We start from the raw sequence: 24,693 nt of genomic DNA, 5'->3' as shown, positions 1-24,693 counted from the left end.
CCTTAGGCCGCGGGCATGGTCAGCGCTTAGCCGCTGAGCCGCGCTGAGGCAGCGGACTTACCCCTGGCACCCTTTTATGAGGGTGGCTTTAGGAGGCGCTTCCGCAGACGTGCTGAGGCGGAGGAGACAGCTCAATTTAAGTTTTGGCGCTGAGGGCAGCGGAGGGCCTGTCACGTGAGCCCAATGAGGGCGAACCAGCTCCATGATGTCGCTGGCCCGCTCACGCACTAAGGCCAGGGAAAGCACCCGCTTTCCCTCAGCCTCAGCGCGCCTACGCATGGCTGCAGTCTCTATGGACTCAGCCATACACTCCCTCCTCTTCTTTCTTCCCCCTTCTCTCTTCTTTCCCCCTTCTCTCTTCCTTCCCCCTTCTCTCTTCCTTCCCCCTTCTCTCTCTCTCTCCCTCTTTTCTCTCTTCCCCTCCCTTTTTTTGTCAACTCTCTCTCTAAAAATCCCTATATTCCAAGTAGAGGCATATATAGTGAAGCAAGAAAAAGGGAAGCACACAGATTTAGTTGGAAAAAAAAATGCTGAAGTTTTTACTCCATACTAAAGCAGACAGAAATATTACGTTTCGGGGGCTGTGTTTCTGAAATGTAATATTTCTGTCTGCTTGAAGCATGGAGTAAAAACTTCAGCATTTTCTTTGCAACTACATCTGTGTGCCTCCACCTTTTCTTCCTTCACTATCAGGAGGAATGCACCATTAGTGATCAAACCTTACACATGATCAGTCTGCTTTAAAATTCCACTAATTGTCTGCCAGGAAGATTTACTCTTACAACACTATAGTTTTCCTATTTATGATGATGAACCAAAAAGCTCATTTATTTAAATTGCATGTTTCTGTTACAGTAGGTACTCTTTGCAGTTATACAGTCGAATATGAGAGATATGAAATAGACAGATGGTTCGCTTAGGTTTATAATTGAACATCATGAAATTGTTTATACTTGTATGAACACAAATTGTGCAGTATTGATCTATATGCATGGCACCACACCATAGGACTGTTAAACAACTACCGCTGGCGAGATAGTGACTTGTACACATTTATAGTGATGTCTAATTGCATTGGGTTCCTAGCCTAGTTTACAGAGACCTGTTTTACTATGACCGTGTTAATCCCTGTATATCTATAGGAGCCTGGGGCAGAGCAGGAGTTAAAAAGGAACTTGAAATGCTCTATTGATCTTGGTTCACTTTGTCCTAGGTAAATATGCTATGCGAGACCTGGTAAACCGGCTTCCCGGGGGGAACGGCCCAAGCATTTTGTCTGATGACACGGTGGCAGCCATCTGTTGTGCTTTGCATGAGGTCACAAGCAAGAACATGGAAAATGCAAAGGCACTTGCGGATACCGGAGGGATAGAGAAGCTTGTAAATATAACAAAAGGAAAAGGCGACAGGCAAGTATTCAGTATATATATAATCCAGTCAGTATCTGGGCTGCAAATGGTTAAATCTGAGCTTCTATCCTGCTGGTCAGCTTGTTTCCAAATCATAACTAGATACTTTATTTTCACCACTAATACCTTGCTCCCAAAAAAATCCCACTTCCTACACCACTCTATCTACTAGAAATAAACATTGTTTAGGATTCTTATACTCCACAAAAGGTTACATTTGGCTATTACTAGTGGCTTTGCAGCCCGTAAAAATGACCACTATTTGTGTGCTGTGACACTCCACCCCTTGGTCTCTTTGCCCTACGCTGGCACAGACAGGCGTCCTCTTAGCCAGTTAATTAGTTTTTAGGAGCTTTTTAATATTTTTTCACTTGTATATTTATATAATAGAACATGCATTGTATTTACTAGATTGTTTGGAGAGCTCATTATTTCAAATTGGTCATGCCTTGATGTTGGCTGCAGGCTTATAACGCTTTGGCCAAAGGGTTTAATTAAATGACCCTTATGAGCAGATTAGCACTGAAGTATTGTGCTATATGTTGTGTCACTTTGTATGTTGCGCTGGGCCTCTCTGGTTTTGTCATTATTTTAATAACTACCTTTTTAAAGTTTAGATTTTAAATTGATCATATTGCTGTAATTTGTGCACCCATACACGGATTTCTTTATTCCTCCTCTGGACATTTTTTCATTAAAACGAACTCTTTGTAATTGTATTTTCTAGGGTAGCGTAAATACCATAGATCATATCATTGTTCTTTATAGTCTTCCGTTCATTAATTCATGGTTTACCTTCATTATTAAGCCATAGGCCATTTGGTATCACAGCGAGACAATGAGAAGCAGTGTTCTTTATCAAAATTGGATTACAGTCCTGATTAGATTAAATCCAAATGTTTATTCTTGTACCTTACCCCTAAGTAATGTTGCCAGCAGTGTGTTTCTCTTTGACCCCATGATATTTCAATTTGGCTTTTGTTTTCTGCAATTGCTCTCCTTTTCTTGCTGCTCACGGCAGTGTCATGGATGTCACAGATGCGTGGATAGCTTAGCAATTGAATTAACACCCTATTCAAAATATTAAATATCCTCGCCGTGCTGGAGAAGAATTTAGCTCCATTCAAACAAAAGGGTGTCAAATATTTTCCAGCATGGGGAAAAACGGCTTCTCTGCATATTGAATAAGGGCTAAAAAGACCACGAATTACGTTTGTTAGGAAAGGCATTAAAGATGGTTACTAATGTATTTCTACTTAACAGATGCATCCTTATAATTTACTTTCCCTTTCTCTCCTTAGATCATCCTTGAAAGTGGTTAAAGCTGCAGCCCAAGTCTTGAATACATTATGGCAATATCGTGACCTTCGCAGCATTTACAAGAAGGTAGCAAAATGATAATGGATGGCAAACATTCTGTTATCACTCAGTGCTCTCTTCCTCTTCCTCTTCCTTCTATCACTGTGGCATTAGCCATCCCCCGTTAGAAGAAAAAGATGCCTCCTCTCTGGCAGGCTCACTAAAAGTTTTCCTCCACTCTCTCTCCCCCTGTACACATCGTTTCCACTTCCTCTAGCTCTTATCTGAGCAGAGGCACCTTTTAAGCTTGATCAGAATGTGATACGTTTTTATATTTGTTTTATGTGATCCATATATCATTCCATCGCATCTCCTGTAGGATATGGATGGTCTTTGGCACCTTATCATGGATGTTGATATTCTCTTTCCATAGGACGGCTGGAATCAGAGTCATTTTATCACCCCGGTATCAACTTTAGAGCGTGATCGATTCAAATCGCATCCTTCCTTGTCTACCACCAATCAGCAGATGTCGCCCCTGATCCAGTCAGGTAAGTGTTACCCTCTGCTTAATCAGCACGGTAGGCACATGCTGGACATATATATTTACAAGAAAGCAAAAAAAAGGAAAATCTGAGCTTGCGGCACAACCTTTCCCAACCAATTTATATCCGTCACAGAAGATAGTGCTGTTCATTTTATTTTTGCTGTTATTGACAAGACTGTCTGATTCTGGTCCCTCTGGCTTTTGTCTTTTTCATTCCATTAATGTGCTTGGCAGACGAGAAGACAGTCTGACAGCAAACAGAATATCACATGTTAAGATGTATTACTAAAATAATCACTGAATGCTGAGGGCAGGCTTTTTACCTGGAAATAACTTCATATGTGGTGGCTTTGTTCTGACTGTAATAAAATAAACTTGGCTTGTGAGAGGTGAAAATGAAACTAGTATAGGGATTATAGTTCCTTTTTATTTTTGTCGGTAATATGGAAAGGGTATTTCTTTGAATCTGTCTCTTGCCACTAATGGTCTTATTTTTCTCCATCACACAAATGGTACAGAACAGTACCCTTGTGGGTGGATAATGTATGCACAGTATATTACATATGTTGTTCAGAGGGATTCAATATATGAATAAGTAGTCCCTTATGAAATGCCATTTAAGGTTGCACTGGGAGTTTGTGTTTTCCTTCTAGATCAATATATAGAACATATAAAATATATAGAACATATAAGTGTATTTAAACATATAAGTGTATTTAACCCCTTACTGCATTGAATGAGGCTGAACTTAATGGCTGCATATGGCTTTTTTTTATGGTCGAAGTAGAAAAAATGTGTTTGGGGGGACAAATGTTAGCCATTCCTTTCCCACTGAAAATGCTGTGATATAAAGCAGTGCCGAGTATGAATGCACATTTCTGTCTAAAACCGTTTCCACTTATAGAATGTACCGCCCCGAAAAACCTTGTGGCTTTCCAAGATTTAGATACAAATTTTAGACAGTGTAGTTCATTAAGTGCTTTGGAGTTAATTATTAATGCCTAATCAATAACATTTGTGTATATTACTGTTTTCTCTTGGGGCAGTGGGCAGCACGTCATCCTCACCAGCACTGTTAGGAATACGAGAACCTCACTCTGGCTATGAGAGAACGCAAGGCTCCTCTATGCAATACTACAACAACCAGGGCGACACCGTGGCACACAAGGATATGTATACTGGTGAATGATCACTTCTCTTCCTTTTGACACATGTAGCCTTTGTTTTGCAGTAGCTGTAAACCTGTTTTACATTATGTTGTGTTGGCTGCAGCAGGGGCCTGCTCTGTGTCCATTATTGTCAAATGATCTAATCCTACGTAGTTCTTGTGGAAAACGTGGCTATGTTTCTAGTAGTGCACGTTGTTGCCAAACACAAGTTTTCTACAAGATGTACCATTAATAATGTGTCATCTTGGTTTACGCAACCCAGTGGCATGGAGAAGATTCTGCACAGGGCAATGTTTCGGTTGTAATTAGAATATCTGATTATAAATACAGCTCCAACAATGTACGCAACGCTGTACATATTTGAGGGCACAATTATATCCTGCCCCAAAGAGCTTACAATCTAATGTTTTGGCCTGAAGCATGGCGAAATTAAGTTTGCCCAAGGTGATAAGGAAGGCTGGGATCCAAACCGTGTTCAGCCCAATTAATGAGGCATCTGGTAGAGTTTTACTGTAAGCATTGATACATTTTGTAGGAATAAAGCATGTATGGAAAGCAATATATTACACCTCCCATAAGTAATGGGTTGTGACAGTTCTCAGATTATACTGAAACAGTGCAGCTGTCCGTTTCTTTGCTCCTCACTGTTCCTTACAAAGCTCAGACTTGGGGTATTTTATTAAAGAGAACAAGACCGTTGCTGTGCAGATAACATGCATTGCAGGATTGATTTGGAATACCACACACTTTTGTCATTTCTTTTTTTAGTCCATAATGGAGGTGATATATTCATAAACTTCCAGCTCAAAATAGCAGCTTCTTTTTCAAGCCCTTCCCTATTTGTCTAAGCAGCTGTGTATTATTTATCAGCTGTTCACTAACCCAAGTTATCCTGCAGCTGGACAGGAGTACTATTTAAGTAGAGAGCAGACATGCAGTTGTAATGATTGCTTGTGCTGAAAGTTAGTCGGTTCTTTAGGCCCGGGCCATAGAGGCACACTAATTGTTACCTTACACAAAGGGTGGGGGGGGGGGGGGGGCAAGCTGGCGTTGAATGCGAACTTTAGATCCCCCTTTACATGTTTTTTTCATGTGCACAGAAAACAAGTCGGGTCATCAAATGTCTGTTTCGCCCCTCTGCATTATCACGTTAATTATAGCCCCGGAGATTAAAAGCTGTTACTTTTTCAGGGTCCAGCAAACCTTCTCCTATCTACATCAGTTCCTATTCATCACCAGCAAGAGAACCAAGCAGGCGGCAACCGGTGAGACCATGTTTTATTTTTTCAATTATACAAATAATTAGTAGACGGAAATTATTCTGTGTAAATCGTGCCCCTTTTTTCGGTGCCTAAAGCACACATTTGGTTTTAAGAACACGGCTACATAAAACTAATTTATGTATTGATTAAATAGTCAATAAAATGAGATCTGTACAAGTTCTGTAATTCAGCTGACTGGCAAGCATACAAATTGGTCTCATTTCAGATTTCTTGTTTTCATTATATTCAATGCAGTGATAAACTAATAATAAAAAAAAAATTCCGATTAAAATAGGGGTTATTGAAGAGTCTTCTCTAAACCTTTTGCTTAAAGAGGGGTGTGTTCTAGTAAAAGGGTGAGATAATCCTGCATTGTCAGTAGATTTGTATTTGTTTTAGGATAATTGGTCAATTCTGTGCAAAACTTCTTTCTGTAATGTAATTTCTGTAGTATATGCGGTACGCTTTCCATTTTAAAGCAGCTGTGCCCCATGCTCTGCAACGTTGCGATAAGCAGAGAACGCAAGACTGCTTTTACCCTTTATATCATTACTTACCCTTTGAATCCCTCCATATAATCACTAATTCCTATAGAGCTCCATCTCCCCATAACTGTCAAAAAAAGGCTTCCTGAGCACCACCTACTGGCAAGAGAAGGTAATGCAGGACTGCGAACAGGGGTGCTCAACTCCAGTCCTCAAGACTACCCAAGAGGTCAGGTTTGGAGGTTATCCTTGCTTCAGGACAGGTGGCTCTCTGATTATACTCAAAACCTGAATTGTTGGGGAGTCTTGAGGACTGGAGTTAAGCACCCCTGGTTTCGCGTCTAGGCCAGTGTGGGAGCACTGTTCAGTTAGCCAGAAATACTGCATTCTCTAAAACTACATGTACCCACAACACGCTGCAATGCAATGCATTACCATATGATTTAGAAATTCCTTTTAGGAAAGAAGTCGTAGGAGTGCAGATTTGTAGGATGGAATCTGCAAACCTTTTTAAACGGTCATTAATTGTAAAATTTTTGTCACTAGCACCATCAGCTGTACTATAGTCACGAAGACTCAAATAAGAAAAACTATGATGCATACCGATTGTATTTGCAGTCTCCACACAGCTACGAAGACCCGTATTTTGATGAGCGCGTTCAGTACACGGCCGCCACCGATCAGACTGCGCAGTATGGACTAAAATCGACCACGAATTATGTAGACTTTTACTCCACTAGAAAACCTTCTTATAGATCAGAACAGTACCCGGGGTCACCTGATTCTTGGGTGTAGAACTAAGAAGGCATTTAGATGAACTGTGTACTAGTAATCATGCTTGATCTGATTTTGAATGGCCTTATTTGCTGTTTTTGATGGTGAAATATGAAAGTGAAATAAAAGAAGGATCATGGAAGAGGTTTATTTTTGTAATTTTTCGGAGGGATCATCACGAACGGGAAGAACTGAAGCGAGAATTTTTATTTTTTTTGCTCTGTTTAGATTGTAGATCTTAACGCTTGTAGCGCTAGTCTGGTGAAGGTGTGAGCCATGTGAGATAAGGTATGAGATTGATGAAAAATGATTTTGGGGAAACGTGTAGGTCAAATCAAATCTTTAGATATTTTTTTTAATGTGAATAAAGTCTTGTTCTGATCGTTTGTACAGAAATATGGATCAAATGAATGCTTTCTTTGTTTTATTGTTGTTACTAAATGTCGAGATTGTATGCTATCCTGTCTTGTAAATTTCTTTCACTGATGTAAATACAATAATGCCATATCGATTGAAAGTGCCATCGTTTGTAATGCAGTGTGTCCTTTTGAATTATTGGAAAAGCAGAGATATTATATATATATATATATATATATATATATATATATATATATATATATATATATATATATATATACACACTAAATGAGTTACATTTTTCTAAAATAGTGTAATTTCAAAGTACAGCATAGTCAACACTTTTCCCATTCCCTGCCTCTTTCACAAGATGTTTCACTGCCATTTTCTATGCACATGTTCAAATAAATGTGGAAAACTCGTCCACAGAACGCTGGTCCTTGCATATGTCCGTCTGCATTTCCTTCAATTTAATTGAAGTTCATGTTCTGTTGTGTCTTTGTGTTATCATATTGATGTTAGGTTAGGTGTGTGTATATCTTGGGCACTAGGTACTATAGGCAGGTTTGTGAAATTTTCCTTCCATCGATTTTAATTAACGTCTCGTTGTTATAGATCAAAACTATTAAAATGTTTGGGCCACAAATACTAAAGAACATTAATTTGTATCTTTGGTGCTCGAGAAGTATTAGTGGGGAGGGGGGGGGGGCGGCTGCTCTCACCTAACCTTTTTGTTGCTCATGGGGAATACTGGACATTTATATACATTGGGTTGCAGTCCCCTGTGGAAATTAATGCATTAAAACCCTTCTGCATCTCTAGCGTTCACTTTTAGTTGCTTCTTTGCCCCTCATAACCTACACTTTTATTCCAACTTCCACACATGTTCCATGCTCTAGTCTAAGCCTAGGGGACAGTGGTAAATATCCCAAATAATAATCCACTTGATTCCATACTGCCAGAGTTAGATGGTGTGAATCCTAATATGCAAACTGCTCATTCTTTACTGAATTACTTTTGTATTCATTTAATCCCATTGTAGCAAAATGTTGCTGACTTGTCTGCAGAGGAGTTCCAGAACTGATACAGCATTACCTGCAAAAACATAAAGCATGTTCGTAATGCTGCTACCCCCTATATCCAATGGTGTAACTACCGCCGGGGGGGGCCTGAAGGGAGTCGGGACCCTCCTTCCGGACTCTTGATGAACCCTCCCCCCACCAAGCGGTTACAAAGGCCCCCGCGCTCTTCCCCACAGCAAAGAAATGGATTGCAGGGGAGAGAGGGGGGCCCAGTAACACAGCAGCCCTCCTCCATTACATCATGGCTACTCGTCGCCGCATGGTCACGTGACGTGGCGAAGTCATTATATACTGGGGGTCCCTTAAATCGGGTGCACAAACTGGGAGGGGCGTGAGATTTTTTTTGGGGGGGGGGGGGGGGGTCGTGGTGGTTACAGAGGCCCTACGCTCTTCTCCAAAGCATTAAAATGAAATACCGGGGGACCGCACGAGGCCTCTGTAACTCACCTTGACTCAGGCGGCTTTGGGCGACGTGACGTCGAATGACGCGGTGGCATCATTTCAAGCAAGGTAGGAGGGTGATGCAAGGTGGGGGCGCGAGAGCAGGCAGGGGGGCGCAGGCAAAAAGTTTGCGCCCCCCTGACTTAAGGCATAGTTACGCCACTGCCCTTAGCAATGTATGTTGGAGTTGTAAGAAAACAAAAGCTATTAATTATGTAACACCTTTTCTGCCTAATTTTTCACACATTATATAAGTTATGGTGGATAAAAAGTGACACCCTCCACCATACAATGTATAGTAAACAGAAATATCACTTGTGAGCACATTCTCACGTCTCAGACAGGTCTGCAACCCTGCTTTTCACCATTATCTCCGAGCATAGAATGCAGCTAGGGATTCTGGGAAATGACATGCAAATAAGCACAGTGGCACCTTTTGCTTTATCTCCATTTTAACATGGACCCCTAAACTTATGCCTGCCACATTACACAGCTTTTCAGCACAGCCTGGGTTAAAGAAGTGTATAGCCAGTAAAACAGTGACTCTGTACTCATTTGTATGCAATTTCCCAGAATTCCTGGCAGCCTTATTATTTATGAAACCCCGAGTAGCTTTTAAATTCCTTAATAGAGGAGCAAATGCTGCATCGATTGAAGTAAAAAATTATGGCTGAGTTTTAGAACCGTGCGCAATTCTGGCACATTTAGGAGTCCATGGTTTTTTTCATTTAATTTATTTATTTATAGAAATGTTTTACCAGGAAGTAATAGTTTGAGAGTTACCTCTCGTTTTCAAGTATGTCCTGGGCACAGAGTTATGATGACAAATAATACATGGTTACAAATACATAGTTACATAAGTGAACAGGGTATACATTATATACAAGACATTGCATGCACAGTTAAAGATAATATATATTATAGGCGTATGAAACAGTTACAGACCAGATTAAAATGTGACAATTTAAGTTTTGAAAGAACTTAGACTGGTGGTGGATGTGAGAGTCTCCGGTAGGTTGTTCCAGTTTTGGGGTGCACGGTAAGAGAAGGAGGAACGGCCGGATACTTTGCTGAACCTTGGGACCATGAACAGTCTTTTGGAGTCAGATATCAGATAAGTGCTGCATGTGGTAGGGGTAAGGAGCTTGTTCAGATAGCTGGGTAGCTTGCCCATAAAGAATTTAAAGGCAAGACAGGAAAGGTGAACTTTGCGCCTAGACTCGAGTGATGACCAATCTAGTTCTTTGAGCATTTCGCAGTGATGTGTGTTGTAGTTGCATTGGAGAACAAAACGACAAATTGAATTGTAGAGGGTGTCAAGTTTGCTAAGGTGGGTTTGAGGTGCCGAGACATATACTATGTCTCCATAGTCAATAATTGGCATTAGCATCTGCTGTGCGATACGCTTTCTGACCAGGAGACTTAGGGAGGATTTGTTCCTGTAAAGTACCCCTAGTTTGGCATAGGTCTTGGTTGTCAGGGTATCAATGTGCATCCCGAATGTTAAGTGGGAGTCAAACCATAAGCCCAGGTATTTTTAAAACTAGTGACGGGTTAGGGTGGTGTTAGCGTTGGTTCTAATCAGGAGCTCAGTCGCTGGAAGCTTTAAAAATGTAGTCTTGGTCCCAAATACCATTGTTACAGTCTTGTCAGTGTTTAAAAACAGTTTGTTTTGGGAAATCCAGTTTTGAGTCTCAAAAAGTCAGACTGAAGTATGTGTTGAAGGTCGGAGAGGCTATGACTGTGTGCATATAGGATTGTGTCATCTGCATACATGTGTATTGAGGCTTCCTTACAAGCTGTGGGAAGATCATTAATGAACACTTACAAGAGTAGGGGCCCCAGAACAGAGCCTTGTGGGACACCACAGGTGATATCCAGGGGGTTGGAGTTAGAGCCTGAGATGGACACATGTTGGGATCTTCCTCATAGGTAGGACTGAAACCAGTTTAAAGCATGCTTCCCTATTCCAGAGCTCTGGAGTTTAAGCAGGATAGCATGATCAACAGTATCAAAAGCCTTTGCAAAATCTAGGAATACTGCACCAGTGAGTTGTCCCCGTTCCATGCCACACTGGATCTCATTGCAAACTTTTAGCAGGGTAGTTACGGTGGAGTGTTTGGGACGAAACCCAGACTGGAATTGGCTAGGGAAATTTGTCTTGGTGTAGTAATCGCTGAATTGGGAGTGGACACATTTCCAAAGGTAAAAAGACAATTGGGATCAGCGCACAGCCAAGGGAGTCAGGGGCAGGTTCTTTCTTTCTACCTACAATTCTTAAATACTCCAATGTAATGTGTCCTGTACGTTCCCAGACTATTGTTGATGCTGCCCATATTGCACAGTCACACAGGACGGGGCAAAATTGGAGCAAAGTGGCTTTATAATGTAATGTTGAGTGATGAGTGACATGTAGCACTTGTGGTTCAATATTGTTTTGTTACATCTCTTCATCTGCCTGTAAACAAAAATGTATATTTAAAAGGTGGGTATATTGATCCAGAGTTAAAGATAAACATAGCTTTTAGTGTAAAGAAGTTTATTATAATACACACAACATAAAGGTGGTCTGACTGTGTGAACAATTTCCTGCTTAGCTTTGCATGTTTTCAAAGTTGCAGACTAAGCAGGATTAAATTGCAGAGGCTGGCATATGCTGCTGAAGAATTGAGGGTACGTTTAGCCAACAGCAGTCTGTGTGCAGCGCACAGCAAAGAGTTGAGAGAGAGCAGGTCTGGCAAAATAAACTCTATTGACAAGCCATAAAATAGAGGGTTGCAACCCTTCTACGCGTTTCCCCTTCAGGGTACCATAGAGCCCTCCTATAGGTTTAGTGCTTGATTATTTTAGTAATCATTACCCAGTGTTTTGCTCTTTTCCTCTTAATATAAGGATACCGTTCCTAGTACTTTTGAGCACCATTTTTTCCACTCTATCTATGTTTAGCCAACAGTTCAGTATTTGCATACAGACATGTACAGGGTATGCATACTGTATACATGCAGTGGTTACATCATTTACATCTGTCCGGCCTTGCAGAGAGCAGCAGTTTCCCCATCTCAAACAGCTGCACTTGTCACGTGGATTTCAGATCCTACATCTGTAAACACGCACGTTCTCAACTAGCTGACATCTGTAAACACGCACGTTCTCAACTAGCTGACATCTGTAAACACGCACGTTCTTGACACGTTTAGATCTGTAAAAACGCACGTTCAACATGCTTACATCTGTAAACACGCACGTTTTGTTTCGCTAATGCAGTAGTTGCCAATCTTTTCTTCGCTGTAAAAGTAAAGCAATATACAATATACTCCTGTACCACATGATTTACAGTTTTGTTACTCAATATAAAGTTATATCTACCGTACTGCGTCTTCCTTAGATTTAGCTCGTTATTGCAATCGTAAATGCACGTTGTGCAAAATGTTGTATTTGTGTACAATATTCTGTTCTCGTGAGTTTGAAGACTGCCATTCTGTAGCAACTTTGGGTTAAGCTGGTAAAACAAAGCAGGGTATTTTTAAAGAATTGTTTTTTGAAAATTAATTGAATTAGTGGATTGCGTCAAAAAAAGTATGTATTTCTTACCTAAAATAATTAGCGGCGTACATTATATCATTACTGTTCCTCCGTTGGGTGCCTGTGTTCTTTGTATGGTCTGCATCACATTCATACACCTGAATTCATTAGGAATGGTTTGTCTACCTGTATTTATCTTTTATGCCAAGAAAACCTTGTCTGGCCATATTGACGCTCAAGTGGTGCATACTTAGAAGCTTAATATAACATGTTATTTACATACGTGCGCCACAGACCACTTCCAAACGCAATTCCTAACGCCACCTCCTCTCTCCCAAGTGGTATTTGTTCTTGTTGAAAAAGATAACATACACACCACATACAAACAGGTTTTATAGGCCGGCGCACGGACACTAGCTGTTCTTCTGTGCGTCTGTCTCATGACACAATCATGATTTGCGACACTATAACACAGTGTTTACCCCGAATTGACAATCCAACTCCCACATCTTCCAATTTTTAAACAGTACTGACTGGATCTCCTTGAGAAATACAGAGACATGTTCACTGTGAAAATGCTGTATACCAAGGAGACGTGTGATTGACCTTAAACCGCATGGGTGCGCAGCGCTTGTGTGGATTTCACGGCCCATACTGAGACTTTTTCCCCCTCCTTATAGAAAGCAATATTGCGGAACAGACAAAAGTGTGATTAAAATAGACACGCACAGCTTGAAGGAAACGAGGCAAATTCATAACGTTTTATTTAAAATAAATAAAAAATATATATAATGCAAGAAAATGCTTTTGACATGTATTTGAATTCTATGCAGGGAGTGGCTGTTCTAGAAATACATATACTAGTATCTCTCCGTATTAATTTGGATTTATGTTGCACCCCAATTAAATTGGGGGATATATATTCACAGATATCACTGGGATAAGCAAGGGAGACAATACATACTGATGCTCACCAGCTTTATACCAGTTTATTGTTATCTTGAGATCAACATGAGTCTATACTGATTAATCACGCATGGTGTATGTCCTTACCACACGCTTAGCGGATCTACACATTTTTTGCGCTACACTGCTTTACTGTATGAACTGTAGCCATCTATATTTTCTGCCATATTTTAGCTCTGGCACATCTTAGTGCCTTCAATGCATTAGGTTGGAGATATTTATTCACCATGCTTTAGTAAATTGATTTATCCCGTCTGATGTCTTTTTAGATAGGAAAGGTATACAGGGACATACCAAATAAGTATACATGGGAAGGATGTTGATCCAGGGATTAATCCGATTGCCAATTCTTGGAGTCAGGAAGGAATTTATTTTTCCCCTTATGAGATATCATTGGATGATATGTTACTGGGGTTTTTTGTTTGTCTTCCTCTGGATCAATAAGTATAGATATATGATAAAATATCTGTTGTCTGAATTTAGCATAGGTTGAACTTGATGGACGGAAGTCTTTTTTCAACCTCATCTACTATGTAACTATGTAACATATGTAACTATATGTCCTATTCAGGTTTATACAGACCATAGGAGCTATATTGGACTATGAGCTATTGTGCTTCATGGACAGCAACCCTGATTTGATTAGACAGTGATCCTATATGGAATATGATGAGCTACTTTCTCGCTATTGCGTTGTTTATATTATTAGGAGCTTGAAAGGTAGTGGTTCTTAGGGACAGGTCATGGATCTATATGGAAACAAAAGAAAACAGCGCACAACGCCAAATAATGAAGCAAATTATCCCCAACACGGTTATGTGGCACTTATTATTTAATGTATAATTATCTCACTGTGGGAGTTGTGGTTTAATTTTTTATAAATTTTTTATCACTAAATTGATGGTATAGTCACTGCACTGTATATATTTATACATTTAAACTTTATAGGTAGTTAGGTAGTAGCGCACAGTTTTGTTTTTTGTGTTTACATGGATCTATATACCTGATCCCTCTCTTTATACTATTTTTAATACTTAATAAAAGGCTCTTATTCACCATTATTATACATTCTTACACAGCAAGTGCATTCCGTAGGGTACTTGTTCTTTTCTATTGCGTTCTAGAAATACAGTAAGCTACACCGACAATAAATATTTGCAGACATAGGGGGTTATTTATGAAATAGCGTGTGCCTATTCAGGCGCAATCGCAGGTTAATGAATAACCCCTGTTATCTCTGGTAAAAGACAAACATCACTAAATGTATTTATATTAATGAGTGTTTTTTTTTAATAGCTATTATAAATCAGATTTTAGCAGTGAGCGGTATATTACACACATCACTAACCTGCTGTTTTCGCCTACTTGTGGCAACAAATGAAAGCTACTGTACGTCAGTGAGTAAGACACCTGCGCAGAGCTGCACCCTGAGTGCAGGCTGAGAACAGAACAGGCAAAAGAAAAGTCACTTGATCTACCCGTGTTTGGAAAAACAGCCTCTGTTCTTCTATGGGAGTGCATTTGATATATATATATATATATATATATATATATATATATATATATAAAAATATAATTATTTTTTTCAACTGGAATTCATATGCATGATACCGACACACCATTAAACAAATGCATTGGTTTACACTGATATTTACTTATGGAGGAGAGGAATGATACATTTTCATATGCCTGTTGAAGGGTGGTTGATGTGCAGTGTGCTATTATTCAGTTATTCTTTCCTCATTTATCATAAGGTGCTATTACAACATTCCTTGTTAAGCAGAAGCTGACCTGAAAGGACCTTTATATTCTCCTAGGCAAGTTTCCTATGTACAGAAATCAGAGATGCTTTCTTCTGCCAAAGAGCCAGGTAAATCTGCATAAATTCACATTTTTCTAAAAGGAATGTATAGGCCGTGTAGTATTTAAATGTGCAATCCCTCCCCTCAATCATTTCTTTTAAAGAAGATTAGATTTTACTTTATTCTTTGAGACGCACGCACGTTCGTTCGTTCTGAAGTCAGGCAAGCAAGAGGCAAAAGGTTTGGGTGCATAATCCTTTCATATATGGTGAACGGTCAGTGTCTTCTTTCTACATATAAATCTGTTCAACATGCATACATATATTAACCCTGTCTCTTCTGAATGGCTTTACCAGACATAAAAAAAAGTTATGGTGGGTAAAAAAAAAAAGTGACAACCCTCCACCGTAAATAGAAATACCACATGTGGCATGTCACAATCAGGTCTGAAACCCTGTCTTTCCCCCAATATCACTTGGCAAACAATGCTTCCACTGCAGCTAAGGATTCTGGGAAATGACACATTGAAAAATAGTACTGTGTCAAATTAGTCATCTACAAAGTATCAATGCATGCGGGATAGAGGAAGCTGGAATTTGGCAGCTACAGCTGTAAATCCAACACCATACTGTTAAATGTGACCCACTGCTCTTCTCCTGTGAAAGCCAGAGAATGGGAGATTTATCGTTTTGCACAAAGGTATTTGATCTTGCCGCTTGGTTTTTTGGAGGAATGGCATGTTAACTACTCCCAGAGCAGATTGAAGTTTCTTGCAATGATAAACCTTATTCAACTGTGTTTGTTTCCTCCTGCAGTTTGAAAACACAGACATTTAGCTGGAGGCAAAAAATAAGGGAACTGGAGGCTAGGAATTTTTCAGATTGCAGCTGGAATGTTCCCAGAGATTATCCAGAGCTCTGGCAATATAAAAAGGATTACAGCAGGGTGAGGGGAAAGTCTCTCCTCTCTCCCAATGGGGCGCAGAGCACTTGCAGTATACACGTGCGTCACGCAGCACATAGGACTGTTACAGACACAGTCCCTACCCAGATGGGGTTACAATCTATTATTTTGCTGCCTGAGGCACAGGGAGCTAAAGTGACTTGCCCAAGGTTACAAGGAGCCGACACCGGTTAATGAACCAGGTTCCCATGATTCAAACTGTTTCATTGTTTACAGCAGGAGTAACCAACTCCAGTCCCCAAGAGCCAGCTTCAGCACACGAATCAATAAGTGGCTCAGTTGAAGTCAGCCACCTGTGCTGAAGCAAGGATATCCTGAAAACCTGTCCTGTTGGTAGCTCTTGCGGACTGGAGTTGGCTACCTCTGGTTTACAGAGTCAGTGTATGTACTCACTGAGCCACTCCTCCCTATATACATTTATAATATATATGTCTTCTCACAAGAAGTGTATGTTTCTCTTAATATAGTTTTATAAAAATCTCCCATGATTTGGGGGGAAATCAATGAAAAAAAATGTATTTGCCCAAAGCAAATATCCCTTGTGAGTCCAGAAAAAGAGCACAAATTGTGCAGAGTATTCAACTACAGTAGCGCCCCGCTCATGCGGCGGGTTCCGTTCCATGGCGCCGTCGCAAAGCGAAAAATGCCAAAAAGCGGAACTGGTGATTTTCAGGGTCGCCTACCCTACTGCGCATGTGCAGACTTGCAGACCCCCCCCCTTCTGCGCATGCGTGAACTCTGCTCCTCTCCCTTCTGCGCATGCGCGAAATCAGCTGTCCCCCTTCTGTGCATGTGCAAAGTCGGCCGCCCCCCTTCTGCGCATGCGCGAACTCAGCCGTCCCCCTTCTCGATACCATCGTATTGGCGGATCATCGAGAAGCGGGGCCCTACTGTATTTAAAATGTGAAATGCAATCCAAAAATTAGTATTTTCTGTTCTGTTCCTCTGGATCCTGGTGCAGTGCGTAAGGCAAGTTTCCCAACTTCTCCAACATAATGAAACAGAAAAACAGCACAAACAGCGCCCAAAGGGGTGCAGTGCAAATAATATGTGCAATAAGACACAGTAAAAATTATAGTGTGCAAAAAATGGGATTCCGGGTGAAAAAAGAATGCAAAACCTAATCACAAGAAGTGGATAAAATTCAAACGTATTGAATCTCATGAAACAAGATGGATTATCTGGTTAGTATCTGGCAGATCTCATTCACAGATGATACATGAAAAATAAGGCCTCGGGCATGGTCAGCGCCTAAGCGCTGACCCGTGCTGAGGCGCGCTCACGCTTGCCAGTGAGCCCCTGCAGCCGCAATGAGAGCGGCTTTAGCAGGGGCTCGCGCACGCTTACCAGTGAGCCCCTGCAGCCGCAATGAGAGCAGCTTTAGCAGGGGCTCGCGCACACTTCCGGAAGCGTGGGTCTTAAGAAAATTTTAGTTTTGGCGCTCATGGGAGGGCAGGGCCGGTCACGCGAGCGGTTCGCCCAATGAGGGGCGAACCAGCTCCGTGACGTCACAGCCCCCCCCCCCCCCCAACACGCCCTCGGAAGGCGCGCGCTGTAAGGCCAGGGAAAGCACCCGCTTTCCCTCAGCCCGGCTGGATTCACCCTGGACGCAGCCTAAAATGCAAGGGGAAGAGACATGGGCCCTTATTCTGTAAGGTGTGATAGCCCAGATAACATGCTATTGCATGAAAAGCCCCATTAAAGCCAATGGGACTTTTCATGCGATAGCACTAGGGTTGCCAGGTGGCTTCTCCAAAAATACTGGACACAAAATGCGACGTACTCGAGAAGTCGGTGAGGAGGTGTGTTATTTATACATTATCTGAACGTTACGTTTTTTTTTATAAATTTCACTCCCAAGTATGCACCGATTTGCACCATATCGTATTCTATTTCGTAAAAATATTCTTGGGAGGGGTCCGGGGATTGAGCGCCCTCCCAGCATTTTTTATGAAATAGAATATGAAATGGTGCAAACTTAGAGTGAAATTTAAAAAAAATTACATAACGGTCAGATAATTTATAAATAACATACCTGCAGTCATACATGGCGAGCAATACTGATCTTAATGCTCCTCTCCCACTACTTCCAAGATTGTTGCAACCCCCTTCATCCTTCCTCATCCTCTCAGCCCCTCTCATCCTTCCTCCCTCCTGTCATCCTTTCACACCACCATCCTCCTCGTCCTCCTTTCACAGCACCACCAACCACCCCCACCTCCTTCCTCATCCTCTTCCCCTCCTGTCAAAACAACTTACCTGTGGAGGTCCTCCTGGCAGACCGTGGCACTGCCATCTCAAGTCGCCCGTCACTGGTGCTGCCAGGGTTTCGACTCTGCCCCCGCCGTTCTCTGACTCAGAAGCCATCACGCTGCCCTCCTCCGCTCTAACTTGCACTACGACTGGCTGCTCTCTCTGCTGAGTGCGTCTCACTCTGCACCTGGCCGCCACACTCGCGCGTCTCAGTCTGCAACCGGCCACCCTCCGCACATCATGTTTTCCAGACGCAGTGGCAAAATACGGGTCGGCCCAGTTCAAAACCAGACACCTGGCAACCCTAGATAGCACGTCATCTGCGGATACATTCTTCTGTATCAGGTCCCAGACCTCTAGATGGTACCTAGGCCAGCTATCAGACTTGAGGCCTTTCAGGATGCCTGGTGTTTATCATCAGTCCTCTGAGGGGCTGAAGGGGATGTCTCAATCCCAAGAGGGACAGACTCAGACTGACTACATTTTAGAGCTGCCTCTTCCTTAGTGCAGAAGGGGAGGGCACCCGGTCTGCACCCGGATTGGGCAACACACAGACCAAGTCCCACCTCCACTCCTGCCACTCACGGAAACTGCATGGGATGGGGTAAACCCAAGATATGAGAGAGAAAATAAATAAATATATATATATATATATCTCCTGAGCTGTGTGACATGCTACTTAACTCAGAATGGAAATAAAAAGTGCAGCATTAATACATGAGAAAACACATTTAGGAAGAGTGTATCAATTAGGTAAATGCATCATTAATTCAAGTAACACGCACTGCCGTTAAACGAATGAAAATGTCAGCTTTAGTTCACATTTCATTTGCAGTTAGCAGCCACAGCAGGTGCAAAAAAACAGAAATGTGAAAAAAAAACAAAAAAAAACATCCTGTATGATACAGAATTAGACCGTGTGCCTTAAATAACGCAGGCCATTTATTTATTTTTTTATGCTGTGATGCTTTACAATTATTCACATTATGTGGCCAAAATCCTTTTCCAGCACGGCGAAGCAACTTCACAGCTTGATATTCGCAAAATTGTGGTTAAAGCTCGCAAACCAGGTGAAATGTGTCATTTTGTTTTGGCAAACATTTTGCAAAGCACATTTGAGGACATTTACATTGAAACGGGTCAGCAGAATTGTAATAATAAGGCACTGTAGTTATATTTGAACCAGTAAACCCAACAAACACCTGGAAAGGCTGCAGCTTCACTATGATCATAGTTCAGATGTAAAGAAAATAGGTTTATCGCGTCACGCAATTTGTTGATAAATATTAGCCGGGGCTTAAGTGTCAAACCCAGGCAGTGTGTTTGAAGTATTTCTTTAGTCCATGTAACATTTTTAACCAAATTGTGTGTTAGAAGCTTCCTTAACTAGTCGCACTCTTCTACTGGCTGCAGGTTCTCACTACATACCAGTTAGGCCCATATTCACTAAAGTGTGCTACACTAGCACAGCCTAACTCCCATTCAAACCAATAGTTGACATGCAGAAGCTTAGCACCCTTTAGTGAATCTGGGCCTTAGATTGTAAGCTCTTCTAGCATCGACGCCCTTCACTAATGATAACTTTTTTTCCTTGAAGCGCTTATTCCCATTATGTCTCATATTAGTTTAAGTTTATCACTTCGGTGAAGCGTTATGTACATCAATGGCGCTATACAAATAAAGATATACACACATGCCCAGAAAGGAAATGTGTTCTATGCAGAGCTGGAGGTCCTCGCCTAGCACTATAACGCAATTTATAGTGAATTAGATGGGGAAGGGGGGTTACTCTTTAAAGCTGCAGTTCAGTCTTTTTTTTTTTTTTTTAATTAATTAATTTTTTTAATTCAATAGTTTCATGTGGGCAATCTCTACTTACCTAAAGAACTGTATAGCTGCAGGTCAATTTGTTCTCCATGTATTGATAGGCAAAATTTGGTGACATAATTAGAGTTGGCATATGTTTAGATTCTGCCTCTGTCACTCAGTGGAAGCTCATGAATATTCATGAGCACTCCTGCACTGACATGTGCTAGAGGGAGGGCAGTGCTGACAAAGGGGTGTGCCAGGGCTGTGACAGGACATGAAGGGGCAGTGCCTTAGCAAATGGCTGTTAAAATAGAATACAAGAAAATTGGTCTTTCAAAGTTGTTTTTTTAAAAACAGAAAATGATAAAAGTATTTTTTCTTACTACAGAACTGATTTATTAAAAAAAACCACACATGCAGGATATTGACTGGACTGCAACTTTAAAATAGCAGCTTGTACTGCTTCCTAATACCAGGTGAGACACGTGCCTTAACACAGAACAATCGTCTGCATTGCTTTCCATTTACCATCAATAAATTTGAAAAACATATACACAAGAAAAAATGACCGGATTCCTTAACTTTTGGGTTAGTAAGTATTTCAGTTAATTAATATTTCCCAATAGAATGTCTAACTGAAATTCCGCACATAAAATGAGCTGACGGAGCATGGCGAGTCTGTAGATGTCTTCTGGCTAACACTTATTATTGATCATCAATGTCACTGAATTATGATTTCACAGAACCTCAGAGGCTGCAGAGTGGGTCCTATAAATTGTATTCTGATCTTTAGTGCTCTTGCCATTGACCACAGACTAACATCCCATGACCTTAAGCCACGAGTTTCATTTCTTGTTATTGTTGTTTTTATTTTTCTTTAGCACTCACTGAACACAATTTGTGTTAAATCTCTACTTGCTTCTTCTTGAGTTCCTTGATAGCCCAGCAGCTCTGACACTTGAGCCAAGGACACAATCGTACATGGTACACTTTTTATATTAAATGACTCTGATGATGACCTAACCCTGATGTCCACCGCAGTGTCTCTCTGCCACTCCCACACGTCCACATCATGTGTATGTTAGTTCATTGAAATGTAGCGGACCCTGCACGTATATAAAAATTCTCCAGGATCAATGTGGTTATCAGAACTCTGAACAAGGAAATACACAAAGTGGCAGCAATAGAAACACTGCATACATACGGCTGCACTTATAGTGCCGGCGACAGTGCCGTCGTGTCAAAACAAATGTATTAACGCTGTCGCATGTGCTTATAGTAGGCGCAACGCGACAGCGTGGTTGCGATCGCTGGAAGTTACTTCAATTTGATTTTTCCAGCGACTGCAGCGTGACGTCAGCGGCACTATAAGCGCGGCCTACGTGTCGGTGGCACTGCAGAAAACGAAGTTTAATTAGCATAGCTAAGGATAAGAGAAAGAACACAGCCCAGATCCACAAAAGGGTGCTAGACTTTAGCACCCCTTTACTGCCATTCATATGAGCTAAAGCTTAGCACACTTTTGTGGATCTGGGCCATTTTGTATTATTTAATATATATATATTTTAATTCTAATGTTCCTGTTTATTACACTTTATGGTCACTTATCCTGTATAACCAAATGATCTTTTTATTTGTAAAATGTTTTACCAGAAAGTAATACATTGAGAGTTACCTCTCGTTTTCAAGTATGTCCCGGGCACAGAGTTCTGACAATACATGGTTGCATTAAATGAACAGTGGTAATACATTCAATTTACAAACATTTCATGGACAGTTAGAGATACTATGACTATGGGTAACAGTTACATACAAGGTTAAAAGGATGGTAGAAGAGGTAGGATAGGCCTGCAATGTGTTGTTAGAAGACCATACCCAACCTAGTAACCGGGCAACAAACGGCTGACACCCTTTGGCTGCCGCCAAAGGCTGAGTTTGGGGTGACACAGATGTAGACTGTGAAGGGGTTCTGAATGAATTCAGCTGGGCTTTGAAATTCCTTTGTCCAGAGTCATAAACACTGCAGGGGACGGGGCTGACAAAACACATTGCAGCAAGAAATCCCATATATTAACCCTCAGCACACTGGTTCTGTGCAGAGGGGAGCAGTTCTTGGGGAACCCTTTCCGACGCCCGCCTTTGGGGCGACGCAGATGGAGGCTGAAGGGGCTTTTTCTGTAAAGGCAGCTGATATGATATATTTCTGATTAGTTTTAAATTGGAAAAAAACAGTCCTCAGTCAAAAATGAACTTTAAATCAGCACAAAATGACAGTGATTTATGGCCTGTCTGTGGGTTGAGAAGCTTGAAATGGAGTGATATGCCAGCTGGCAAAATACATTTCCCTCAACTCATTACAGGCTATACGTAAACCTGACAAAGCTCCGGAATATACATTTTATTTTATCTGCGACCACTTTTTCTAAGTAATGCAAGAAAAATATTTTGAATATAAAGTAGAATGATTGAAATTATTTAAGCAGCCAGAGAGGATGGTATACATAGATTTATTTATGGACGTCATATAGATTTTTTTTTTATTCAATACAAACAATAAAAAAATATATATATTTTTTAATTTACCAATATTTGCCATGTTATCCAACAAAACTGAAACATAAATGCAATGCAAGATATGTAACTGGTGAGGCTTTAATCTCTAGCCGCCCGTACATTTCCCTATGCATCTCCATATTATTAGAATTTCATTTTTTTCATGCATTTTGATAATATTGAGATGTGTTTTATTTTTCGCTGGGAAACATAATAGCACTTTTAATATGATGCATTATGTTAAAGGACATTCAAAATATGAATAAAACATGAAGGGTACAAATATTTTTATATTATTCTATATACAGAGTAGTGTCTGACTTTACATCGTTCTACATGCAAAACGCCAACATTTACACAGCGCAGTACAATTCAGGTAAAATACGTTTGCTTAAGGTCGTACCGAGCAAGTATCTTCTACTTTGTGGGGTAGAGGGTTTACTACCTGTCTTCAGAAGGCCTTCATGAGCCAATACAAAGTCATGGCTTTGTATGAAAATAATTGAACCAACATAACAAAAAAACCTCCAAAAAAATGTTTTTTAAATTCAGATTCTCATAAAATAAGAGTTTTAATGAGCCCATATTTGGGGTAAAAATAAATAAATAAGGCACTAAGCAGAATCAGTCGACCTGGACATGGCAGAAGTAGAACTGTAATCTTAAATGACCTGAGCTTGACTGTGGCCCCTGAGGGATACATGGAAATGAATCCAGCAGTGAGGGGCCCAGTGTGGGAATGAAGAGGGCAAACTGTAGCTTCTTTGTTAAACTGACAGTAAACCGGCCTCTTCTGGGGGATCTAAGGTAAGATACGTGCTGGAAAATGCCTGAAACTTTTTAAAATTAAACAAAGGGGGGAAAAAAAATCATGTTGCACCTTCAGGGAAGAGGTAACTATCCTGTCTTGGAAACCGTATCACACTGACTGTAATACAGGCAGTCCTCGGTTATCCAACACAATGCGTTACTCAAAATGGCGTTGTAAAGCGAAACGTTGTAAAGCGAAACACGTTTTCCCATAGGAACACTGTTTAAATGAAAGGTTCCGTTCCTGAAGGCATTTTTAACCCTAAAATACACCAAATATTTTATGCAGGCAACAAGAAATGCAGCACACACATAAATTATATAGTGTATATACTGTATTATATAACAAAAAGCAGCAGCCAGCACTCCAAGCAACAAATGTAAAGTCAAGGTGCATGCTCCATAGAAATCAATATAGAAACCCTGTCTTCCCATAAGAAAAGGCACAAAAGCAGCAACACTCAGATAAAGCAAAAAGACATGTATTAGCAGTTACAAAACAGCACACTATAAACCCAACGTTTCGGTCCTAGGCAGGACCCCTGAGGAAGGTCCTGCCTAGGACCGAAACGTTGGGTTTATAGTGTGCTGTTTTGTAACTGCTAATACATGTCTTTTTGCTTTATCTGAGTGTTGCTGCTTTTGTACTGTATTATATATTGTGACAAACGGCTTACTCCGGGGCTCCGTCGTTTGTCCGGGACTGTTTAGAACACGGTCTTTTAGGGTAGGTTAAATGATGAGGCGTCACGTACTGTTCCTTTAAACAGGCTATGCCTGGTTTATTCAGTCCCAGGCACTGAGACTGCCACAGTGCATACAACAGAAAACAGATCAAAACAAAAGCTGCTCACCTGAGCGATAACTTAACTTAGATATCCCTGACTCAGGGTTGGAAGTGGCTTTTCCACTTCCAACATCAAAACACGGTACTTTTGCAGTCTTACACAAATGAACAGAAAGATTGAACCTGTTTGGGGAAGAGGCTTCTCCCCTCTGTAGTTCAGCAGCCTTCCAGCCTCCTGGCTCTTGTGGGGAGACCAGAGCAAACAGGAAATCAGTCTTTCATACCTGATTCCTAATTAGCATGACAGGTGACAGAAATCAGGCAGCAGACAAACTCCGGTCTGGATCTCTCATCCCTCAGTTCCAGCGCTTGCCAAACTGTGGGATGGAGTGTATGTATTATA

At 41.0% G+C, this 24,693-nt stretch overlaps 1 protein-coding gene across 7 annotated transcripts in view; it reads left to right on the top strand.

The window, feature by feature from the left end:
• Positions 1 to 7,548, top strand: part of PKP4 (plakophilin 4) — a 194,922-nt gene extending 187,374 nt beyond the window's left edge. For 5 of the 7 annotated variants that reach the window (XM_075609323.1, XM_075609321.1, XM_075609320.1 and 2 more), the window contains 6 exons: positions 1,214 to 1,409; positions 2,711 to 2,795; positions 3,142 to 3,259; positions 4,302 to 4,436; positions 5,616 to 5,689; positions 6,718 to 7,548. In XM_075609323.1, coding sequence (XP_075465438.1) covers positions 1,214 to 1,409; positions 2,711 to 2,795; positions 3,142 to 3,259; positions 4,302 to 4,436; positions 5,616 to 5,689; positions 6,718 to 6,966 — 857 coding nt within the window. In that variant the 3' untranslated portion in view covers positions 6,967 to 7,548. The remainder of the gene's footprint in view (positions 1 to 1,213; positions 1,410 to 2,710; positions 2,796 to 3,141; positions 3,260 to 4,301; positions 4,437 to 5,615; positions 5,690 to 6,717) is intronic. The other 2 variants (XM_075609322.1, XM_075609327.1) reach the window with 1 other exon arrangement.
• The last annotated feature ends 17,145 nt before the right edge of the window (positions 7,549 to 24,693 follow it).

Source organism: Ascaphus truei, chromosome 7, assembly GCF_040206685.1.
Source record: "Ascaphus truei isolate aAscTru1 chromosome 7, aAscTru1.hap1, whole genome shotgun sequence".
NCBI lineage: Eukaryota > Metazoa > Chordata > Amphibia > Anura > Ascaphidae > Ascaphus > Ascaphus truei.
The sequence above is the reverse complement of the archived record's forward strand: the minus strand, read 5'-3'. Positions and strand labels throughout refer to the sequence as shown.